Below are 21973 nucleotides of genomic sequence, written 5' to 3' on the forward strand. Positions count from 1 at the left end.
CCGCACCCCTCTCGCGTCCCTCTAGCCTCGCACCCCTTAAGGCTCGCACCCCTATAGCCTCGCACCCCTATAGCCCCGCACCCCTATAGCTTCGAACCCCTATAGGTTCGCACTTCCCTCGCATCCCTCTAGCCTCGCACCCCTTAAGGCTTGCACCCCTATAGCCTCGCACCCCTATAGCCTCGCACCCCTATAGCCCCGCACCTCTATAGCCCCGCACCCCTATAGGTTTGCACCCCCATGCACCCCAATAGACCCGCACCCCTCTCGCGTCCCTCTAGCCTCCCACCCCTATAGGCCCCCTATAGGCTCGAATATTCGATGATGCCCTCCAAATCCTTGATCGCAACGATTCCTGCCTCCTCATCCTTCTTGATCTCTCCTCAGCTTTTGATACTGTCAAACATGAGAATCTACTGGAGCTGTTAAACACTAGAATGGGTTTATCTGGGACTGTTCTCAAATGGTTCACTTCCTTCCTACATAACCGGTCTCAGAAGTTTAAGATCAACAACGTGTTGTCCTCATCTGTGCCTGTAACTTTAGCCGTCCCACAAGGATCATCCCTATCCCCACATTGTTCAACCTCGTCATGGAACCACTCACCACCTTGCTTCAAGCATTGAATGTACACTTCCATATGTACGCCGATGACACTCAACTTTACCTCAAGCTACAATCCCCGGAAGACATCAAACTTCTGAACTCCACACTCAGAAACACCCAATCATGGTTGGCCGATAATCACCTCAAACTAAATGCTCTAAAAACTGAGTTCCTTCTGATCTCACCTCCTGCGAAAATCGCCACCACCCAAACCTGGCTCAATCACCTAACTGCACTCAATGTCCAGCCCACCATCGTGGAATCCACGAAATCCTTAGGCATCACACTTGACGCCAATCTCAACATGCAGCAGCATATTAGCAAAGCAACTAAGGGAGCTAATTTCCAAATCAACACCTTGAGGAAATTTAAACCCTTCCTCCCAGCCAAGGACTTCCAAACTGCTGTACGGAATCGTGGCTCTCAGCGGACTCCCCCTTTCAACAACCGCACCCCTAAGAGCCTCCTTGAACGCTGCCGAGACTCATCACTGGTTCAAGAAAACACTTGCATATATCCCCTGACTTAAAATCCTTGAACTGGCTGCCCTTTGAGGCCATAATACAGCTGAAAATTGCCTGTATGACACACTCGGCCGTACACCACAAGTCTCCCAACTACCTCACTCAAAAGCTGACTATATCAGGAGGTTCGAGATCCAATAGAAGCACAAAAAACCTCCTCCTGAAACCTCGAAGATTCCGGAAGGAAAAAACATACAAACGCTCCTTCTCAGGAATGGCACCCAGGATTTGGAATGCACTCCCTCCTGAAACCAGGCTTATCTCCTCCACGGCACTTTTTAAGAAAGAGGTAAAAGCCATCCTTATGGCCAAGTTCACCTGAACTCTTCTGTTGCTGGAACAGAGACTTTGCACGGCTTTTGTACTAATGGTTACCTGATTGTTTATTGGTATTATATTTTTTACATGATTGCTATCCTATTTTGCTACTCACTTACTACCGACTATTATATTGCTTCCAATAGTTTGTTTAATCACCCTCTTGTTGCCCCTACCCTTTGTTTCTGTAAAGCGCTCTGATATCTGCAAAGATCTTGTTTGCGCTATATAAAACTTTGAATAAAATAAATAAATAAAATAGACTCGCACTCCTATAGACTTGCATCCCTCTAGCCTCCCACTCCATAGGCTCGCACCCCTACAGGCTCAAACCCCTATAGGCTTGCACCCCTATAGGCTCGCAACCCCCACACACCCCTATAGCCTCGCACCCCTATAGCCTCAAACCCCTATAGCATCGAACCCCTATGGAGTCGCACCCCTCTAGGCTCCCACCTATCTAGGATCCGATCCCTATAGGCTTGTGCCCCTACAGGCTGGAACCCCTCTAGGCTCACACCCATCTAGGCTCGCACCCCCCTCACACACCCCATAGGCTTGCACCCCCCATGCACCCCTGTAGGCTCGGATCCCTACAGTCTCTCACCCCTACAGCCTCGCACCCCTACAGCCTCGCACCCCTACGCTATAGGCTGCAACCCCTTTAGGCTCACACCCCACTAGACTCGTAGCCCCCTCACACTACCCATGGGCTCGCACTCCCCACGCACCCCTGTAGGCTCGGATCCCTACAGTCTCACACCCGTATAGTATCGCACCCCTACAGCCGCGCACCCCTATAGGCTCCAACCCCTATAGGCTCCCACCCCTATAGGCTCCCATCCATATAGGCTCCCATCCCTATAGGCTCCCACCCCTATAGGCTCCCACCCCTATAGGCTCGCACCCCTATAAGTTCCCACCCCTCTAGGCTCGTACCTCCCTTGCACTCCTATAGGATTGCACCCCTATACACTCGCACCCCTTTAGGCTAGAACCCCTATGGGCTCATACCCCGATAGGCTCGCACCCCTATAGGCTCGCACCCCTGTAGGCTTGCATCCCCCATTGGCTCGCACCCCCCATTGGCTCGCACCCCTATAGGCTCGAACTCCTCTAGGCTCGAACCCCTCTAGGCTCGAACCCCTCTAGGCTCGAACCCCTCTCGGCTCGCAACCCTCTCGGCTCGCACACCCCCACGCACCCTTCTAGGTTCGCACACCTGTAGGCTCAGATCCCTAGAGTCTCGCACCCCTACAGCCTCGCACACCCCTACGGACTCCAACTCCTACAGGCTCCCACCCCTATAGTCTCCCACCCCTATAGGCTTGCACCCCTATAAGCTCCTACCCTTAAAGGCTCGCACCTCTATATGGCTCGAACCCCTATGGGTTCGCACCCCATAGGCTTGCACCCCTATGGGCTCGTACCCCTATAGGCTTGCACCCCTCAATGGCTCACATCCCTATAGACCCGCACCCCTATAGGCTCGTACCCCTATAGGCTCGCACCCCTATAGGCTCAAACCCCTATGGGCTTAAACCCCTATGGGCTTGCCCCCCTGTGGCTCAGATCCCTACAATCTCGCACCCCTACAGCCTCACACCCCTACAGCCTCGCACCCCTATAGGCTCCCACCCCTCTAGGTTCGAACCCCCCTCGCACCCCTATAGGCTAGAACCCATATGGGCTCGCACCACTATAGGCTTGCACCACTATAGGCTTGCACCCCTATAGGCTTGCACCCCCACCATTGGCTTGCACCCTTAGGGGCTCAAACCCCTAGGGGCTCGTACCCCTATAGGCTTGCACCCCTATGGGCTCACACCCCTATGGGCTCGAACCCCTATAGCCTCGCAACCCTATAGGCTTGCACCGCAATAGGCTCGCAGGCAGAATGCAAGAGATACAAATGGTAATTTCTGGAAAACTAATTACCTTAAAATCCACCGTGAAATCTAAAGTGATGACTTTCAAAAGAAATAAAGTATAGAGAGGACACCCTGGCTCACGCTCCGAGAGGGGACACCCTGGCTCACGGTCTGAGAGGACACCCTGGCTCATGCTCCAAGAGGACACACTGGCTCACGCTCCCAGAGAGGACACCCTGGCTCACGCTCCCAGAGAGGACACCCTGGCTCACGCTCCCAGAGAGGACACCCTGGCTCACGCTCCCAGAGAGGACACACTGGCTCACGGTCCTAGAGAGGACACCCTGGCTCACGCTCCCAGAGAGGACACCCTGGCTCACGCTCCTAGAGAGGACACACTGGCTCACGCTGCGAGAGGACACCCTGGCTCACGCTCCGAGGGGATACCCTAGCTCACGCTCCGAGAGGACACCCTCTCTCACGCTCCTAGAGAGGACACACTGGCTCACGCTCCTAGAGAGGACACACTGGCTCACGCTCCTAGAGAGGACACACTGGCTCACGCTCCTAGAGAGGACACCCTGGCTCACGCTCCTAGAGAGGACACACTGGCTCACGCTCCGAGAGGACACCCTGGCTCACGCTCCCAGAGAGGACACCCTGGCTCACGCTCCCAGAGAGGACACCCTGGCTCACGCTCCCAGAGAGGACACTCTGGCTCACGCTCTGAGGGGATACCCTGGCTCACGCTCCTAGAGAGGACACCCTGGCTCACGCTCCTAGAGAGGACACCCTGGCTCACGCTCCGAGAGGACACCCTGGCTCACGCTCCGAGAGGACAGCCTGGCTCACGCTCCCAGAGAGGACACCCTGGCTCACGGTCCGAGAGGACACCCTGGCTCACGCTCCTAGAGGGGAGGGCTGGCTCACGCTCCTAGAGGGGAGGCCCTGGCTCACGCTCCTAGAGGGGAGGCCCTGGCTCACGCTCCTAGAGAGGACACCCTGGCTCACGCTCCGAGAGAGGACACCCTGGCTCACGCTCCCAGAGAGGACACACACTGGCTCACGCTCCTAGAGGACACACACTGGCTCACGCTCCTAGAGGACACCCTGCCTCATGCTCCTAGAGGACACCCTGGCTCACACTCCTAGAGCGGACACCCAGCCTCAACCTCCAAGTGGACACACCCTGACTCATGCTCCTAGAGAGGACACCCAGGCTCACGCTCCAAGAGAGGACACCCTGGCTCACGCTCATAGAGAGGACACCCTGGCTCACGCTCCGAGAGGACACCCTGGCTCACGCTCCTAGAGAGGACACCCTGGCTCACGCTCCTAGAGAGGACACCCTGGCTCATGCTCCTAGAGAGGACGCCCTGGCTCACGCTCCTAGAGAGGACGCCCTGGCTCACGCTCCTAGAGAGGACACCCTGGCTCACGCTCCTAAAGACGACACCCTGGCTCATGCTCCTAGAGAGGACACACTGGCTCACGCTGCGAGAGGACACCCTGGCTCACGCTCCTAGAGAGGACACCCTGGCTCACGGTCCGAGAGGACACCCTGGCTCATGCTCCGAGAGGACACCCTGGCTCACGCTCCTAGAGAGGACACACTGGCTCACGCTGCGAGAGGACACCCTGGCTCACGCTCCGAGGGGATACCCTAGCTCACGCTCCGAGAGGACACCCTGGCTCACACTCCTAGAGAGGACACCCTGGCACACGCTCCGAGAGAGGACACCCTGGCACACGCTCCGAGAGAGGACACCCTGGCTCACGCTCCTAGAGAGGACACCCTGGCTCACGCTCCTAGAGAGGACACCCTGGCTCACGCTCCTAGAGAGGACACCCTGGCTCACGCTCCTAGAGAGGACACCCTAGCTCACGCTCCTAGAGAAGACGCCCTGGCTCACGCTCCGAGAGGGGACACCCTGGCTCACGCTCCTAGAAAGGACACACTGGCTCACACTCCTAGAGAGGACACCCTGGCTCACGGTCTGAGAGGACACCCCGGCTCACGCTCCTAGAGAGGACGCCCTGGCTCACGCTCCTAGAAAAGACATCCTGGCTCACGCTCCTAGAGGGGACACCCTGGCTCACGCTCCGAGAGGGGACACCCTGGCTCATGCTCCGAGAGGGGACACCCTGGCTCACGCTCCTAGAGGTGAGGCCCCGGCTAACGCTCCTAGAGAGGACACCCTGGCTCACGCTCCGAGAGAGGACACCCTGGCTCACGCTCCCAGAGAGGACACACACTGGCTCACGCTCCCAGAGAGGACACACACTGGCTCACGCTCCTAGAGGACACCCTGCCTCATGCTCCTAGAGGACACCCTGGCTCACGCTCCTAGAGAGGACACCCAGGCTCACGCTCCGAGAGAGGACACCCTGGCTCACGCTCCGAGAGGACACCCTGGCTCACGCTCCTAGAGGACACCCTGGCTCACGCTCCTAGAGGACACCCTGGCTCACGCTCCTAGAGAGGACACCCTGGCTCACGCTCCTAGAGAGGACACCCTAGCTCACGCTCCTAGAGAAGACGCCCTGGCTCACGCTCCGAGAGGGGACACCCTGGCTCACGCTCCTAGAAAGGACACACTGGCTCACGCTCCTAGAGAGGACACCCTGGCTCACGCTCCTAGAGAGGACGCCCTGGCTCACGCTCCTAGAGAGGACGCCCTGGCTCACGCTCATAGAGGACACCCTAGCTCACGCTCCTAGAGGGGACACCCTGGCTCACGCTCCTAGAGGGGACACCCTGGCTCACGCTCCTAGAGGGGACACCCTGGCTCACGCTACTAGAGGGGACACCCTGGCTCACGCTCCTAGAGGGGACACCCTGGCTCACGCTCCTAGAGGGGACACCCTGGCTCACGCTCCTAGAGAGGACACACTGGCTCACGCTGCGAGAGGACACCCTAGCTCACGCTCCTAGAGGACACCCTGGCTCACGCTCCCAGAGAGGACACCCTGGCTCACGCTCCTAGAGAGGACACCCTGGCTAGAGAGGACACCCTGGCTCACGCTCCTAGAGGGGACACCCTGGCTCACGCTCCTAGAGGGGACACCCTGGCTCACGCTCCTAGAGGGGACACCCTGGCTCACGCTCCTAGAGGGGACACCCTGGCTCACGCTCCCAGAGAGGACACCCTGGCTCACGCTCCTAGAGAGGACACCCTGGCTCACGCTCCGAGAGAGGACACCCTGGCACACGCTCCGAGAGAGGACACCCTGGCTCACGCTCCTAGAGAGGACACCCTGGCTCACGCTCCTAGAGGGGACACCCTGGCTCACGCTCCGAGAGAGGACACCCTGGCACACGCTCCGAGAGAGGACACCCTGGCACACGCTCCGAGAGAGGACACCCTGGCTCACGCTCCTAGAGAGGACACCCTGGCTCACGCTCCTAGAGAGGACACCCTGGCTCACGCTCCTAGAAAGGACACCCTGGCTCACGCTCCTAGAGAGGACACCCTGGCTCACGCTCCTAGAGAGGACACCCTAGCTCACGCTCCTAGAGAAGACGCCCTGGCTCACGCTCAGAGAGGGGACACCCTGGCTCACGCTCCTAGAAAGGACACACTGGCTCAAGCTCCTAGAGAGGACATCCTGGCTCACGGTCTGAGAGGACACCCTGGCTCACGCTCCTAGAGAGGACGCCCTGGCTCACGCTCCTAGAAAGGACATCCTGGCTCACGCTCCTAGAGGGGACACCCTGGCTCACGCTCCGAGAGGGGACACCCTGGCTCATGCTCCGAGAGGGGACACCCTGGCTCACGCTCCTAGAGGGGAGGCCCTGGCTCACGCTCCTAGAGAGGACACCCTGGCTCACGCTCCGAGAGAGGACACCCTGGCTCACGCTCCCAGAGAGGACACACACTGGCTCACGCTCCTAGAGGACCCCCTGCCTCATGCTCCTAGAGGACACCCTGGCTCACGCTCCTAGAGAGGACACCCAGGCTCACGCTCCGAGAGAGGACACCCTGGCTCATGCTCCGAGAGGACACCCTGGCTCACGCTCCTAGAGGACACCCTGGCTCACGCTCCTAGAGAGGACACCCTGGCTCACGCTCCTAGAGAGGACACCCTGGCTCACGCTCCTAGAGAGGACGCCCTGGCTCACGCTCCTAGAAAGGACATCCTGGCTCACGCTCCTAGAGGGGACACCCTGGCTCACGCTCCGAGAGGGGACACCCTGGCTCATGCTCCGAGAGGGGACACCCTGGCTCACGCTCCTAGAGGGGAGGCCCTGGCTCACGCTCCTAGAGAGGACACCCTGGCTCACGCTCCGAGAGAGGACACCCTGGCTCACGCTCCCAGAGAGGACACACACTGGCTCACGCTCCTAGAGGACCCCCTGCCTCATGCTCCTAGAGGACACCCTGGCTCACGCTCCTAGAGAGGACACCCAGGCTCACGCTCCGAGAGAGGACACCCTGGCTCATGCTCCGAGAGGACACCCTGGCTCACGCTCCTAGAGGACACCCTGGCTCACGCTCCTAGAGAGGACACCCTGGCTCACGCTCCTAGAGAGGACACCCTGGCTCACGCTCCTAGAGAGGACACCCTAGCTCACTCTCCTAGAGAAGACGCCCTGGCTCACGCTCCGAGAGGGGACACCCTGGCTCACACTCCTAGAAAGGACACACTGGCTCACGCTCCTAGAGAGGACACCCTGGCTCACGCTCCTAGAGAGGACGCCCTGGCTCACGCTCCTAGAGAGGACGCCCTGGCTCACGCTCATAGAGGACACCCTAGCTCACGCTCCTAGAGGGGACACCCTGGCTCACGCTCCTAGAGGGGACACCCTGGCTCACGCTCCTAGAGGGGACACCCTGGCTAACACTCCTAGAGGGGACACCCTGGCTCACGCTCCTAGAGGGGACACCCTGGCTCACGCTCCTAGAGAGGACACACTGGCTCACGCTGCGAGAGGACACCCTAGCTCACGCTCCTAGAGGACACCCTGGCTCACGCTCCCAGAGAGGACACCCTGGCTCACGCTCCTAGAGAGGACACCCTGGCTCACGCTCCTAGAGGGGACACCCTGGCTCACGCTCCCAGAGGGGACACCCTGGCTCACGCTCCTAGAGGGGACACCCTGGCTCACGCTCCTAGAGGGGACACCCTGGCTCACGCTCCTAGAGGGGACACCCTGGCTCACGCTCCTAGAGGGGACACCCTGGCTCACGCTCCGAGAGAGGACGCGCTGGCTCACGCTACTAGAGAGGACACCCTGGCAAACGCTCAAAGAGAGGACACACTGGCTCATGCTCCGAAAGGACACACTGGCTCACGCTCCTACATCTGCACCACAGAGGCCACTTCCAACACACAAACCAGCAAAGAGAAAGCTAGGGAGGACGTTGTCTTCTATAAAATGCTTCAGGAATTCCTCAGCGGAGGAAGCATTCCTCCCCTGCAGGCAGGCTTCCATGGAAACGTGGAGAATGCCCAACACTTACATTCTGCACACTCCACTTGGTGGGAAGAGGGAACCCCAGCTCAGGAATGTGAAAAGGAACTAAACGAAGAGGGACTCCCAGACCCACGGGTAGAGACCCAGCAAGGCTGGGGAGAGAGGCTGTGAAGGCTTCCTGGGGTGAGAGAGAGGCCCACTGGGTGGAGGGGCAAACCCTGCAGGAGAGAAAGAAAAGACACTGGTGCGAGAGAGGCCCACTGGGTGGAGGGGCAAACCCTGCAGGAGAGAAGAAGAGGCACTGGTGAGAGAGAGGCCACTGGGTGGAGGGGCAAACCCTGCAGGAGAGAAAGAAAAGACACTGGTGAGAGAGAGGCCCACTGGGTGGAGGGGCAACCCCTGCAGAAGAAAAAGAAGAGGCACTGGTGAGAGAGAGGCCACTGGGTGGAGGGGCAAACCCTGCAGGAGAGAAAGAAGAGGCACTGGTGAGAGAGAGGCCACTGGGTGGAGGGGCAAACCCTGCAGGAAAGAAAGAAGAGGCACTCGTGAGAGAGAGGCCCACTGGGTGGAGGGGCAAACCCTGCAGGAAAGAAAGAAGAGGCACTCGTGAGAGAGAGGCCCACTGGGTGGAGGGGCAAACCCTGCAGGTGAGAAAGAAGAGACACTGGTGAGAGAGAGGCCCACTGGGTGGAGGGGCAAACCCTGCAGGAGAGAAAGAGGCACTGGTGAGAGAGGCCCACTGGGTGGAGGGGCAACCCCTGCAGGAAAGAAAGAAGAGGCACTCGTGAGAGAGAGGCCCACTGAGTGGAGGGGCAAACCCTGCAGGAGAGAAAGAAGAGGCACTGGTGAGAGAGAGGCCCACTGGGTGTAGGGGAAACCCCTGCAGGAGAGAAAGAGGCACTGGTGAGAGAGAGGCCCACTGGGTGGAGGGGCAAACCCCTGCAGGAGAGAAAGAGGCACTGGTGAGAGAGAGGCCCACTGGGTGGAGGGGCAAACCCCTGCAGGAGAGAAAGAGGCACTGGTGAGAGAGAGGCCCACTGGGTGGAGGGGCAACCCCTGCAGGAGAGAAAGAGACACTGGTGCGAGAGAGGCCCACTGGGTGGAGGGGCAAACCCTGCAGGAAAGAAAGAAGAGGCACTCGTGAGAGAGAGGCCCACTGGGTGGAGGGGCAAACCCTGCAGGAAAGAAAGAAGAGGCACTCGTGAGAGAGAGGCCCACTGGGTGGAGGGGCAAACCCCTGCAGGAGAGAAAGAGGCACTGGTGAGAGAGAGGCCCACTGGGTGGAGGGGCAAATCCTGCAGGTGAGAAAGAAGAGACACTGGTGAGAGAGAGGCCCACTGGGTGGAGGGGCAAACCCTGCAGGAGAGAAAGAGGCACTGGTGAGAGAGGCCCACTGGGTGGAGGGGCAACCTGCTGGTTCCGGTAATGCCTAAATGACATTAGGGTTTCTCTGCAAACGAGCCTCGTTTATTATGCGTGAGGATTCTTGGAATCACAGCAGGGCACCACCTCCTGCATAATAACTATGTACAAGTACTAGTCCGACATGACACAGCAAGGTATATCCCCTGTGGGTACCAATTAGGGTCTATATACACCATATCTTCCTGAGGCGGGAGAGGTGAAAAGGACTCCCATGCCAACACACTGATGTGAGATGCTGAGGTTCCTGCACACAGACGCTCCAGCTCGCAGTGGTCTGACATCCCTTGCGGGGTGTTCACCTCGAGACAAAGACGGGTTCCCACAGTCTCTCACTTCAGGTAATGGGGTTGACTTTATTCTAGAGGGATTCTTGGCTTTACACCCACTAACATGCGAGGTTCATTCAGGTACTTCTAGTTAGGGTTGCATCGTAGGAGTACGCATTACCACTGTCATGTATTTTATATACTTGCCTGTATTCGTCGTTTTAGCACGATGGTAGAAATCTACCATCCTTTTACTCTGTTAGTGCTTATTATAATTTATATCTGTTGCTGTCTAATGGTTGTTTCAGCACACCTATTTTACCCTATAATGACGCTGGTTCAATAAATGCTTATTGAAAAACGTCCCACCGTTTATTCTGTGTATCTCTCTCAGACGAAGTGAGCACATCGTGAAAGAGCTCTCCAACCCCAACGCAGGAAGCAACGACATCACCCCTTCGCAAGACCTCTGCAACTCCCTCGCCTCCTACTTCCACAACAAGATCGCGGACATACACAACAGCTTCAGCATCCAATCGACGCACGCCACGACCACAGCAACGCCGCCCACCACCACCCTCCGCGCCTGGACTCCGGTCAACACCGAAGACACTGTCCGCATGATGAACTCCGTCCACTCCGGATCCCCGACCGACCCCTGCCCCCACCACGTCTTCAACAAGGCGGACGCTGTCATCGCACCCCACCTGCGGGACATCATCAACACCTCCTTCGACACCGCCACCTTCCCTGAGAGCTGGAAGCACGCCGAACTCAGCGCTCTACTCAAGAAACCCACAGCGGACCCCACCGAACTCAAGAATTACCGCCCCATCTCGCTCCTCCCGTTTCCAGCCAAAGTCATCGAGAAGACCGTCAACAGACAGCTTGCCGCCTTCCTCGAGACGAACGGATCCCTCGACCCCTCACAGTCTGGGTTCCGAGCGAACCACAGCACCGAGACCGCCCTCATCGCCGCCACCGACGACATCCGAGCCCTGATGGACAACGGAGAAACAGCGGCCCTCATCCTCCAAGACCTGTCCGCGGCCTTCGACACTGTCTGCCACCGCACCCTAGTGCAGCGCCTCAGCAACGTCAGAATCCAGGAGAAGGCACTGGAATGGATCATCTCCTTCCTCGATGGAAGAACACAGAGAGTCCGCCTACCACCGTTCAAGTCAGAGGCCACCGAAGTCATCTGCGGCGTCCCCCAAGGATCCTCGCTGAGCCCCACCCTCTTCAACGTCTACATGAGCCCCCTCGCGGCCATCGCACGCCAACACAACCTCAACATAATCTCCTATGCCGACGACACCCAGCTGATCCTCTCCCTGACCAACGACCCCGCCGCCGCCAGAGCCAATCTGCACGAAGGGATGAAAGATGTAGCCGAGTGGATGACAACCAGCCGCCTGAAACTGAACTCAGACAAGACGGAGGTCCTCATCCTGGGCTCCTCGCCCTCCGCCTGGGACGACTCCTGGTGGCCCCCCGCCCTGGGCACCGCACCCAAACCGACGGACCACGCACGGAACCTGGGTTTCATCCTGGACTCCTCCCCCTCCATGACTAGGCAAGTCAACGCTATCTCCTCATCGTGCTTCAACATCCTACGCATGCTACGGAAGATCTTCTGGTGGATCCCCACCGAGACCAGGAAGACCGTCACCCAGGCCCTCGTCACCAGCCGACTGGACTACGGCAACGCCCTCTACGCCGGTACCACCGCCAAGCTCCAGAAGAGACTCCAGCGGATCCAGAACGCCTCAGCCAGACTCATCCTCGACATCCCACGAACCAGCCACATCTCCGGACATCTGAGAGACCTGCACTGGCTCCCCGTCAACAAGAGAATCACCTTCCGTCTCCTCACCCACGCACACAGAGCCCTACACGATCAAGGCCCGAGCTACCTCAACAACTGAGTCAACTTCTACGCTCCCAAACGCCACCTCCGCTCGGCCAATCATGCCCTCGCCGCCGTCCCCCGCATCCGAAGAGCGACAACTGGAGGAAGGTCCTTCTCCTACCTGGCCGCCAAGACCTGGAACTCCCTCCCGACCGACCTGCGCCTGACCCAAGACCACCTCTCCTTCAGGAAGAAGCTCAAGACCTGGCTGTTCGAGCAGTAACGGCTCCCCCCCCCCCCAAGCGCCTTGAGACCCTACGGGTAAGTAGTGCGCTTTATAAATGTCTTTGATTGATTGATTGATGTGACTGAGCAAAAAGTATTTGTTGGACTTGGCCCTTCTAGCAGGTTCACCCCTAAACTTTTTGCTTTGATATGTGACTTGGTGTTGGTTGTTTTTGGCTTCTGCGCACTTTACCACTGTGTCCCAGTGTAAAGTGCGTGCGTGTTGTGAGATTGGCCTGCCCTCCCATAGGAATGCATGGGGAATGTATGTGTCCATGTTAGTTCCTGATGTGTAGGGAGTGCAGGGTCGAGTTTGGTATGTGCGAATTCGTGAGACTGAATGCTGCGCGATGATGTGTGCGGCGTTAATGTGTCTAGTGTGGAAGTGCCACTTCTAGAGGTTGGCATGTCGGTTTAATAAAGGTGCAGTGACTGTCTGGCTTGTGATTGGCTGGAGCTGGCTGGTGAGCCTGGCTCCAGGAGTCAGGATGGGTCTGCCCCAGTGGTGAATAGAGAGATTGACAGCCAGATGGGTGGGAGGAGTGCACCTGGGACCTGAATAGGGCTGGGCCTTCCCTACACAATGCTGGCTCCACCCCCTGTGGTGTGTCTGATGTCCCTAGCCTGGCCAGTGAATGGGGAGAGGGGCTGAGCACAACAGAGTGCTCCAAAACCAGCTGCGACTGGTTTTTCCCCCACCCTGCACCCTCAAACAAAGGATAAGTGTATATAAAAAGGGGCTGTGACCCCATACAAAATGTTCTCTTCCCTGATCCTACCTTGAGGGGGGCCTGCTGCTGCTGGGCACCAGGAGGACCGCCACTGGGGACTGCCTCCCTGCCTGGAGGGGCTTGTGAGCTGGCCCCTGGGCCCAGCCTTTGCCCCCCCCCCCCCACCTTCTACTAAGACTTTTTGCTGGACTTTTGCCTGGATTTGTGGTTGTGTTGGCTAAAGCGCCTGGGATGCGCTTTGTTCCTACTTTCCAGGAGCGCTGTTGTGTTCACTTGCAGCCCGGAGCTGCAATCCCCTTCCTTGGTCTTCCGTCTGGATTCTCTCCATTACGGTCGCTCCCCCAGCACTCCATCCGCAAAACAGAAGCCTTCTCCTCGCTGCCTGCCTCGCTTGCCCTGATACCTGCTGCCTGCCGCCCTGTTACAGCGCTCATTCCTCAGCGCTTGGTATCGTTTTGTTTTGCTCTGCTCGCACTGATTTCATCTAATTAATCACATAGCTGTTGTGCGCTTAGCTGCGTCTTTGCTCGCATTGATTTAATCGTAATTAATTAATTAGCTGTTGTGCGCGCTTAGCATCGTTTTTACCCGCATTTCACTCGTATTGAATTGAATTGAATTCACAGTTTGCTCACACTGCCTCTTTGTGATCTACTGTATAGCGGCGGATGTTACAGTTATTGAAGCGTCTCTTTGGATACTTTATATCAACATTTATTGACTGAAGCTCCGGCTGTGCCCCAGTTTCGATTTCTCACCGGGCGGCCATTTGAGTTTGTTTGTACTTTTAACGTGACTCCTCCCAGACCCCGCCTCCCAGCTGACCCTCCCAGGCTCCGCCCCCTCCACCATCCATTTATGGCCAATGCCCCCACGCGCAGCGTCCACGCGCTTCGGCCGCGCCGAAGGTGCGCCAAAGGTAAGCCCGTCTACGCCCGTCCGCGCCTGGACCGCGCCCAGCGCCATACCCCCTGGTCCTCGTAATGCCCACCCCTCCCGCATTTCTTACGATGCCACCACCCTCCTAGCCCTTAACCCCGGCCGTTCCCCCAACTGCGTCCAAGCCGCTCCTGGACACACCCATGGACCCTTTGCCTGCTACTCCTGCAAGTTCGACGGCGCCAAGAACAACTCCTCATCCACGAACACACAACAGATATCCGATCCCAACCACCTACAATGCTTCCTGCTCAACACCCGCTCGGTCCACAGACACGCCATTGACCTCTGGAATCTACTCGACACCATCTCTCCGGACGTCGCCTTCCTAACAGAAACATGGATGAATGCCTCTTCAGCCCCAGACATCACCATCGCCATCCCGGAAGGCTATAAGATCATTCGCAAGGACCGTACCGGCCACACAGGAGGAGGCATCGCTATCGTCCATAAGAAATCCCTCCGCATCTCAACCAACTCAGACGTCAACCTCGCCAACTCTGAACACCTTCACTTCCAGATCCACATCGACCCCAAGACCACACTCAGAGGCACCCTCCTTTACAGGCCACCAGGACCCCTCGCACAATTTAGCGAAGACATCACGGACTTCATCACTCCACACGCGCTCCCCTCCGAAGACTACATTCTACTGGGAGACCTCAACTTTCACCTTGATAAGAACAACGACCGCAACACCACCACCCTTTTGGACAACCTCGCAAACCTCGGACTTAAACAACTTGTCTCTACCCCCACCCACATCGCAGGTCACACACTCGACCCTATCTTCACCTCCAGCAAGCATGTTTCCTTCAGCCACACCACAGCTCTCCTTTGGTCTGACCACAGCTGCGTTCACTTCACCTACAACAAGCCCTCATCCAACAACCACCCCCAACCCACTCTGCAAAGAAACTGGAACAAAATCACCATCGACCAGATCTCCTCATCACTTCTTCAAAAGCCCCCCGCCCACTCCTCAAACCCAGACCAAGCAGCCACCAACCTCACCCAATGGTTATCCAACAGCGCCGACATCCTAGCACCACTGAAAAAACGACAAATCAAACTAGGCAGCAAGAAGGCCTCCTGGTTCAACGTTGATCTTAAGAAATCCAAGAAACTCTGTCGCTCCCTCGAGAAGGCCTGGAAAAAAGACCCAACCGCCAGCACCAAGGACGCCTTCAAAAACGCCACCCGCATTCACCACCAACTAATCCGAAATGCCAAGAAAGCAGCCTTCAAGGACCGTCTAGATAACAACGCCCACAACAGCAAGGAACTATTCAACATCGTCAAGGAATTTACCAACCCCTCAGCCAACTCCAACGACATCACCCCCTCTCAAGCCCTCTGCGACTCCCTAGCCTCATTCTTCCACAACAAAATTGCAGACATCCACAACAGCTTCGACAACCATCCAGAAGACCAACCCTCCCAATCCCCTGCAGGACCTCCACCCCCCCTGAACATCCTCAATGACTGGAAGCCAATTTCCACTGAGGACACCATCCGTCTGATGAACTCTATCCACTCAGGATCCCCCACAGACCCCTACCCTCACCACATCTTTAACAAAGCAGACTCCATCATTGCACCGCACCTCCGAGACGTCATCAACTGCTCCCTCAACTCCGCAACCTTCCCGGAAAGCTGGAAAGATGCCAAACTCAGCGCCCTCCTGAAGAAACCCACAGCTGACCCCACCGAACTCAAAAACTATCGCCCTATCTCACTCCTTCCATTCCCGGCCAAAGTCATCGAGAAAGCTGTCAACAACCAGCTCGCCACATTCCTCGAAACCAACAAATCCCTCGACTACTCACAGTCCGGCTTCCGAGCCAAGCACAGCACCGAAACCGCCCTCATCGCAGCAACAGACGACATTCGAACTCTGCTGGACAATGGAGACACAGTCGCCCTCATCCTCCTCGACCTCTCCGCAGCATTCGACACAGTCTGCCATAGCACCCTTCTACAGCGACTCAAAAACATCGGAATCCAAGGAAAAGCCCTGGAATGGATCACCTCGTTCCTCTCCGGAAGAACCCAGAGAGTCCGCCTCCCACCATTCAAGTCAGAGGCCACTGAAGTCATCTGCGGCGTACCTCAAGGGTCCTCACTCAGTCCCACCCTCTTCAACGTCTACATGAGCCCCCTTGCGGCCATCGCACGCCAACACAACCTCAACATCATCTCCTACGCCGACGACACTCAACTGATCCTATCACTCACCAGAGACCCAAACACAGCCAAAACCAACCTACACGAAGGAATGAAAGAAGTAGCCGAATGGATGAAGCACAGCCGTCTAAAACTGAACTCAGACAAAACAGAAGTCCTCATCTTAGGTACCTCCCCCTCCGCCTGGGACGACTCTTGGTGGCCAGAGGCCCTTGGAAAAGCACCCACCCCGACGGACCACGCACGAAACCTGGGCGTCATCCTGGATTCCTCACTCTCGATGAACAGACAAGTCAACGCCGTTACTTCATCTTGCTTCAACATTCTTCGCATGCTCAAAAAAACATTCCGCTGGATCCCTACCGAAACTAGAAAAACAGTCACCCACGCTCTGGTCAAGAGCCGACTAGACTACGGAAACACCCTCTATGCCGGCACCACCGCAAAACTCCAGAAAAAACTACAACGCATCCAGAACGCCTCAGCCATGCTCATACTAGACATCCCGCGTAAAGAACACATCTCTGATCACCTGAAAAACCTCCACTGGCTCCCCGTCAATAAGAGGATCACTTTCCGGCTCCTAACCCACGCACACAAAGCACTCTACGAAATCGGACCCGAATGCCTCAACACACGACTATCCTTCTACACCCCCTCCCGCCAGCCACGGTCCTCCAACCAAGCCCTTGCCAATATACCTCGCATCAACAAAACCACCATGGGAGGTAGATCCTTCTCCTACCTAGCAGCTAAAACTTGGAACTCACTTCCCACTCACCTTCGCCTTACTCAGAACCACCTAGCATTCAGAAAGCAACTCAAAACATGGATATTCGACAAGTAACTCTCCACCCTTCTACAAGCGCCTTGAGACCCTCTGGGTATGTAGCGCGCTATACAAATCTATTGACTTGACTTGACTTGAGGGATTCCCCGGCGTTGGGATCCCCCATTTGGCCAATCTTCGGCGCAGGTGCCACCCCACTCATTTGCCAGGTTAATATCCCTGGCGGGTGCCCTCCCCGCCACGGACTTGAGGCTGAAGTGCTTATTATTTTTTATGTAGCCCCCCCCACGTAGGTGCCCACCCCACCAGGGATGTTATACTTTACCGGGTGCCTACCCCGGATTGCCGCCGACAAAGAGATCCACACTACGGGCCGCCGCTCTGCCCACGGCGACCCGGAAGTGCCCCAGCAGGAAGCAGCAGGAGCCTACCCCGCGCTCCTGTGAGTGGCCGAAGGAAACGTGTGGGAGAGACTGCTGGAGCGGAAGGTCCCAGCTGTCAGAGAAGGGCTGTTGCCAGCGAGGTTCCCCGAGTGAAGGGAGAGCCCCGCAGCCCAGCAGAAGAGCCACTCCAGGAAGCAGCGCCGGAGGAGGAGCCCCCGCCACAGGTCCCGGTGAGTGGGGCTGTGTTGTGCCACTTGTCGGGGTCTCCATGCGCTCCGTAGTGCAGCTGGCCCCAGTGGGTGACCCGGCCCCTCTCCAGAGCGGGCCGGCCATTGCGGGCCGCTCCCGCGTTTAGGGGCATTTGGTGCTGAGACCCCCGTGGCTCCCACGTCTGAGGGCCATTGTCTTTCGAGTCCCCCGAGAGTGACTCCAACGACGCGGGCATTTGTAAGTCGAGCCCGAAAGGCTACTGGGGGCATTTGCTGATTTTGAGTCCCTCAAGTGGGACTCCAACAATTCCGGGCATTTCCTCAGAGCCCACGAGAGGTTCCTGGGGGCATTGTTGTTGCAAGCCCACAAGGGCTCAGAGGGGCCATTATTTTGCGAGTCCCCCGAGCGGGACTCCAACGATTCGAGGGGCATTGTAGAGGGTAGAGCGGCCCCGGTTGGCAGCGGGCCGCTCCCCCAGTTTGAAGGGCACCTTTCTTTCGAGCCCACAAGGCTCCTGAGGCCCAGTCATGGTGGAGAATGACTGGGCCAAATATAACTACAGATACACGAAAATTGGAAATTAATATTTGTATCCTCTCTCTTCCCCACGAGAATCCGAGGCCGATGGAGCAGTCTTTCAAACACAGCAGGTAGTCCCAATAGAAGAGGGACAAAGAATTCTGGGCTGTAGATGCAGCTAAGGTTCCCCAAATGAACGTCCGTACATAGTCCTGGCGCAGCAACACGTCTCTTGTGTATCTGTAGTTATATTTGTGAAGTAGTGTGGCTCACTGGTTAGAGGCGGCAGACCCGAGAGCAGAGGACGGCCCGGGACCAGGGTTCGATTCCCGACGCGGCAGGTTTCTGGACCAGGGTCAGCGGACTCGATAATTCTCTCGCCTCGGTGCCCACTCTGTTCAGCGATCACACTCGGCAACTCTGGGCACTAGCTTGCCTCATCTTCACTAACGGCCCCACCAGACCGCCGGGGATGCCTGGTCTCACCCTGGAGATACCCATTAAGGGACCATCTCTCAGGGAAGCCAGGAAGGGTTTCGCAGCGGTCGAAGCGCGGAGGTACCCCTTCGGGAGTGATTCCTGCGCTATATAAGCACACAATTAATCAATTTTTTTTAATTAATTTGGCCCCGTCATCCTCCACTATTTTTCACACCTCAGACAATTGATATTCCTGGTGTGCCCCCGAGCTTACCCATGTGGGCTCAACCTCTTGGACAACAGATAGTGACCGGCTACACGGAACTGAGCGGCACGCCTTTCCCCCTATTCTCTGGATTGTACTTATACTTGCTATCCAGAGTCTCAAGATATAGCCCCTATGATTTTTTGTATCTCGCCTTCAATAACAAGATTGTTTCTGTGAAAACTCAAGAGATTCAACACTGTGAAGAAACTTATATGAATTTCCTTGCGCCCTGACGAAGGAACTGTGGATATTTGTCCTTTCCGAAATGCGCGTCAGCGCCATGTTTTTGCTTGTGTTATTTTTGTCCTTGTTTCTTTTTTTGTAATCCTTTATCTTGTTTATTGTGCCTTGCTTTTTTCTCTTGGTGTATGACAGATGTGGATAATTGAGTGGATGCCTGTATGTATGAACTTGGTTGGGGCTATCTGGATGGGTTTCTTTTGATCAATATGCATTGCATAGATATTTATATGGAGTGTTTTTCTATGAAACTATTACGTTTTGACTCTAAATAATAAAACTATATGTTTTTCTAAATAACGTTTTCTGTGTGGGACAATGATGGTATGTGAAAATTAATGGATATATTAACTACAGTTATTTAATGTTTGGAAGAGGTTCCTGTTTTTTTTTTGAACGAGTGAGTAGAGACAGGGGGGGCTGAAGGTGCACAGGAGAGAGGGAGGCCCTTGGTTTGACTACCAAGAGCCTCGGCCGACCTAGTCTGGATGTTTTGGTCTCGCCTAGGCAGCGCTTGCACTGTCTTTTCGAGACATGCTGTATTCAGGTATGGAATTGAAGCTCTGCCCATTTTCCACTCATCTTTTCAATCGGCTCCGGTTAGTGTCCTTTCTAAATGGCTGCTATTGATTCGTGAATAGGCTTAGTAGTCCCTCTTTAGTACCTTATTTTCTCATGTTGTAACCTCCCACGAGAACTGGCCCTTTTATGTTATGTTTTAATTACAGTCGGTGAGCTCTCTTTTCTTAAAGGGCTTTCTCCCATTGCATGCACGGCATTCTTTCCTGCAACTGTGCCCACTTTTCAACTCTCTACTGACTATCTGTTCCTCATTGCTAGGCGCCGCGCTTTAGGTTTCAGCACGACGCCCACTTTCAAATTAACAACACAGGAGCCACGCTTAATATTCTAGGAGGCGCCCGCTTTTATAAAGCACGAGCACGCAGCTCCTAATTAGCAACAGTGGCAGCCACACCTTTAGCTCTCACAACTTCCCTTCGCCTTTACATTCACAGGGGTGGTGTGCACGCCCTCCATGACTCTAGGACTTGTCTGCTGTTGATGGTTGCTCCGTGCCGACCTCCTGTTTGTGTGGGTGTGATTGATGGCTCTTGGGTTTGGAGGAATGAAGCGGGTGCCGCCTTTCCTTTGTTTTGCCCCTTCAAGCTCTTTTGGCTCCCCCCCACTCAGCACAAACGCAATTGTTCCCTTAATGAGGCGGCAACCCCTCATCAGTACTCACTCCTCGTCTACTGCTCTGCCCGACCTCCTCCCTCCGCTCCCGGGGTCTCCCCGCCCCACCATGGAACAAATGTACAGCCCGCAGTTTGTAAGTGCTGGAACCCGCAGACACCGGCATAGATGTATAAGTCTCACCCGCCTCAAGAGGTCCCGCTGGGGCCAAATGCTTGTTTTAAGCATGTTCATGTTATTGAATGGATTTCCTCTATTTACATTGCCTTCTTTTTGTATCTCTGTCTGTTTTTTTGTTGTCTTCGCTATGTACGTATGTTGTTGATTGACCGCACTCGGTTGGTGTGTTATTTAACGTCTTCCCTGCTCTGGAGTATGTATTTTGTTTCTGTATAGTGTCTTTGTGTGTGCGTGTTTGATGCTAATTTCTTTTTGTGTATGTGCAGGTTTTGTGTCTGATGCCGATTGGTTTCCGTGTGTGTTTTTTTGTGTTTGTGTTTGCAGCTTATTCGGTTCGGCGTGTGAGAGACTGTGTGTGTGTGTTTGGCACATACGACCTTTCATATTTGTGCCAGTCGGCTATGAACTTTAGTTTGCGCCCGTTCCTTTAAATTAGGAGCAGACACCCAGTGCTGTGTTAAAGGGCAGTGAACCGGTCCTTTTTGGTGGATTTATTTTAAGCTGAGCTGTCGAACATCCAGTTGCTTGGCACCGGTTGACAGAGTTAATTTGTTCTATCCAGCAGACATTTCGCATTCCTGGTTGCAGGTCACAGTAGCTGCAGCATTTCGGATAAAACGCCTGTGGATGTCCTGTACACCTGTGCAGGGACCCAATCCTATTTTACTTTATCTGGATCAGACATTTTGGTGCTCTTCCCCTGGTTCCAAAGGATAATGTGAGGGATTGAGCTCACCTCTGATGTCGATGTAGTTGGAAAAGGCACAATATACCTCAGGGCTCTAAAGTCCCTCGTGTGCGCCGCCTGCTTGCTGCCGGGATCCGTTCCACAAGTTTAGTTGGTCTTTCATCGCGGCTAGGCTGATATAATAAGCCCCATTGAATTGAGTAACACGAAACCTGTTGTATACAGTACTGCCTCAAGAATGTAGCAGCGGAAGAGCTCTAAAAAAGCTTTTGCAATGCAATAGGTCTCGCAATACGGACTTTTTGAACTATTGGCCTTGCATTATTATCTGCAAAGGCAATAGCTCAAACCCTTAGTAACGAAAGACCTATTGTATTGCAAATGCTTGTTTTAATCAGGAGGGAGACAGAGATTGGGAGGCGGATCTTCATATTCTGGGTGGGGTAGATCTTCATGAAGTAGTCCCCTCTCCTCTGACATGTCAGGCACTGGTCTGTAATCCGTTTCTTCAACACAACCCAAGACAAGCCAGGCCGCAGCATGCTGGGCCGTTGTAGCTGAAGTCCAGGGGTGAGGGTGAGCGCCATAATCATGGTCATCTTGGAGGATGGAGGGGGGCAGGGCTGGTGATAACTGATTAATACGAGGTACGAATGAG

The 21973-nt window shown here is 55.8% G+C and overlaps 2 protein-coding genes across 2 annotated transcripts in view; one reads left to right on the forward strand and one right to left on the reverse strand.

Annotated features, from left to right (window-relative positions):
• The window catches only part of EEIG1 (estrogen-induced osteoclastogenesis regulator 1), a 327766-nt gene that overhangs the window by 203190 nt on the left and 102603 nt on the right, over positions 1-21973 (reverse strand). The gene's annotated exons all lie outside the window — the stretch shown is intronic.
• On the forward strand, positions 3346-8464 carry MARCOL (MARCO like). Its single transcript, XM_086919299.1, is given in 3 exon segments — positions 3346-3363; positions 7478-7543; positions 8357-8464. Coding segments are annotated over 3 exon segments (192 nt in total).

Source organism: Lissotriton vulgaris, chromosome 5 (assembly GCF_964263255.1).
Source record: "Lissotriton vulgaris chromosome 5, aLisVul1.2, whole genome shotgun sequence".
NCBI lineage: Eukaryota > Metazoa > Chordata > Amphibia > Caudata > Salamandridae > Lissotriton > Lissotriton vulgaris.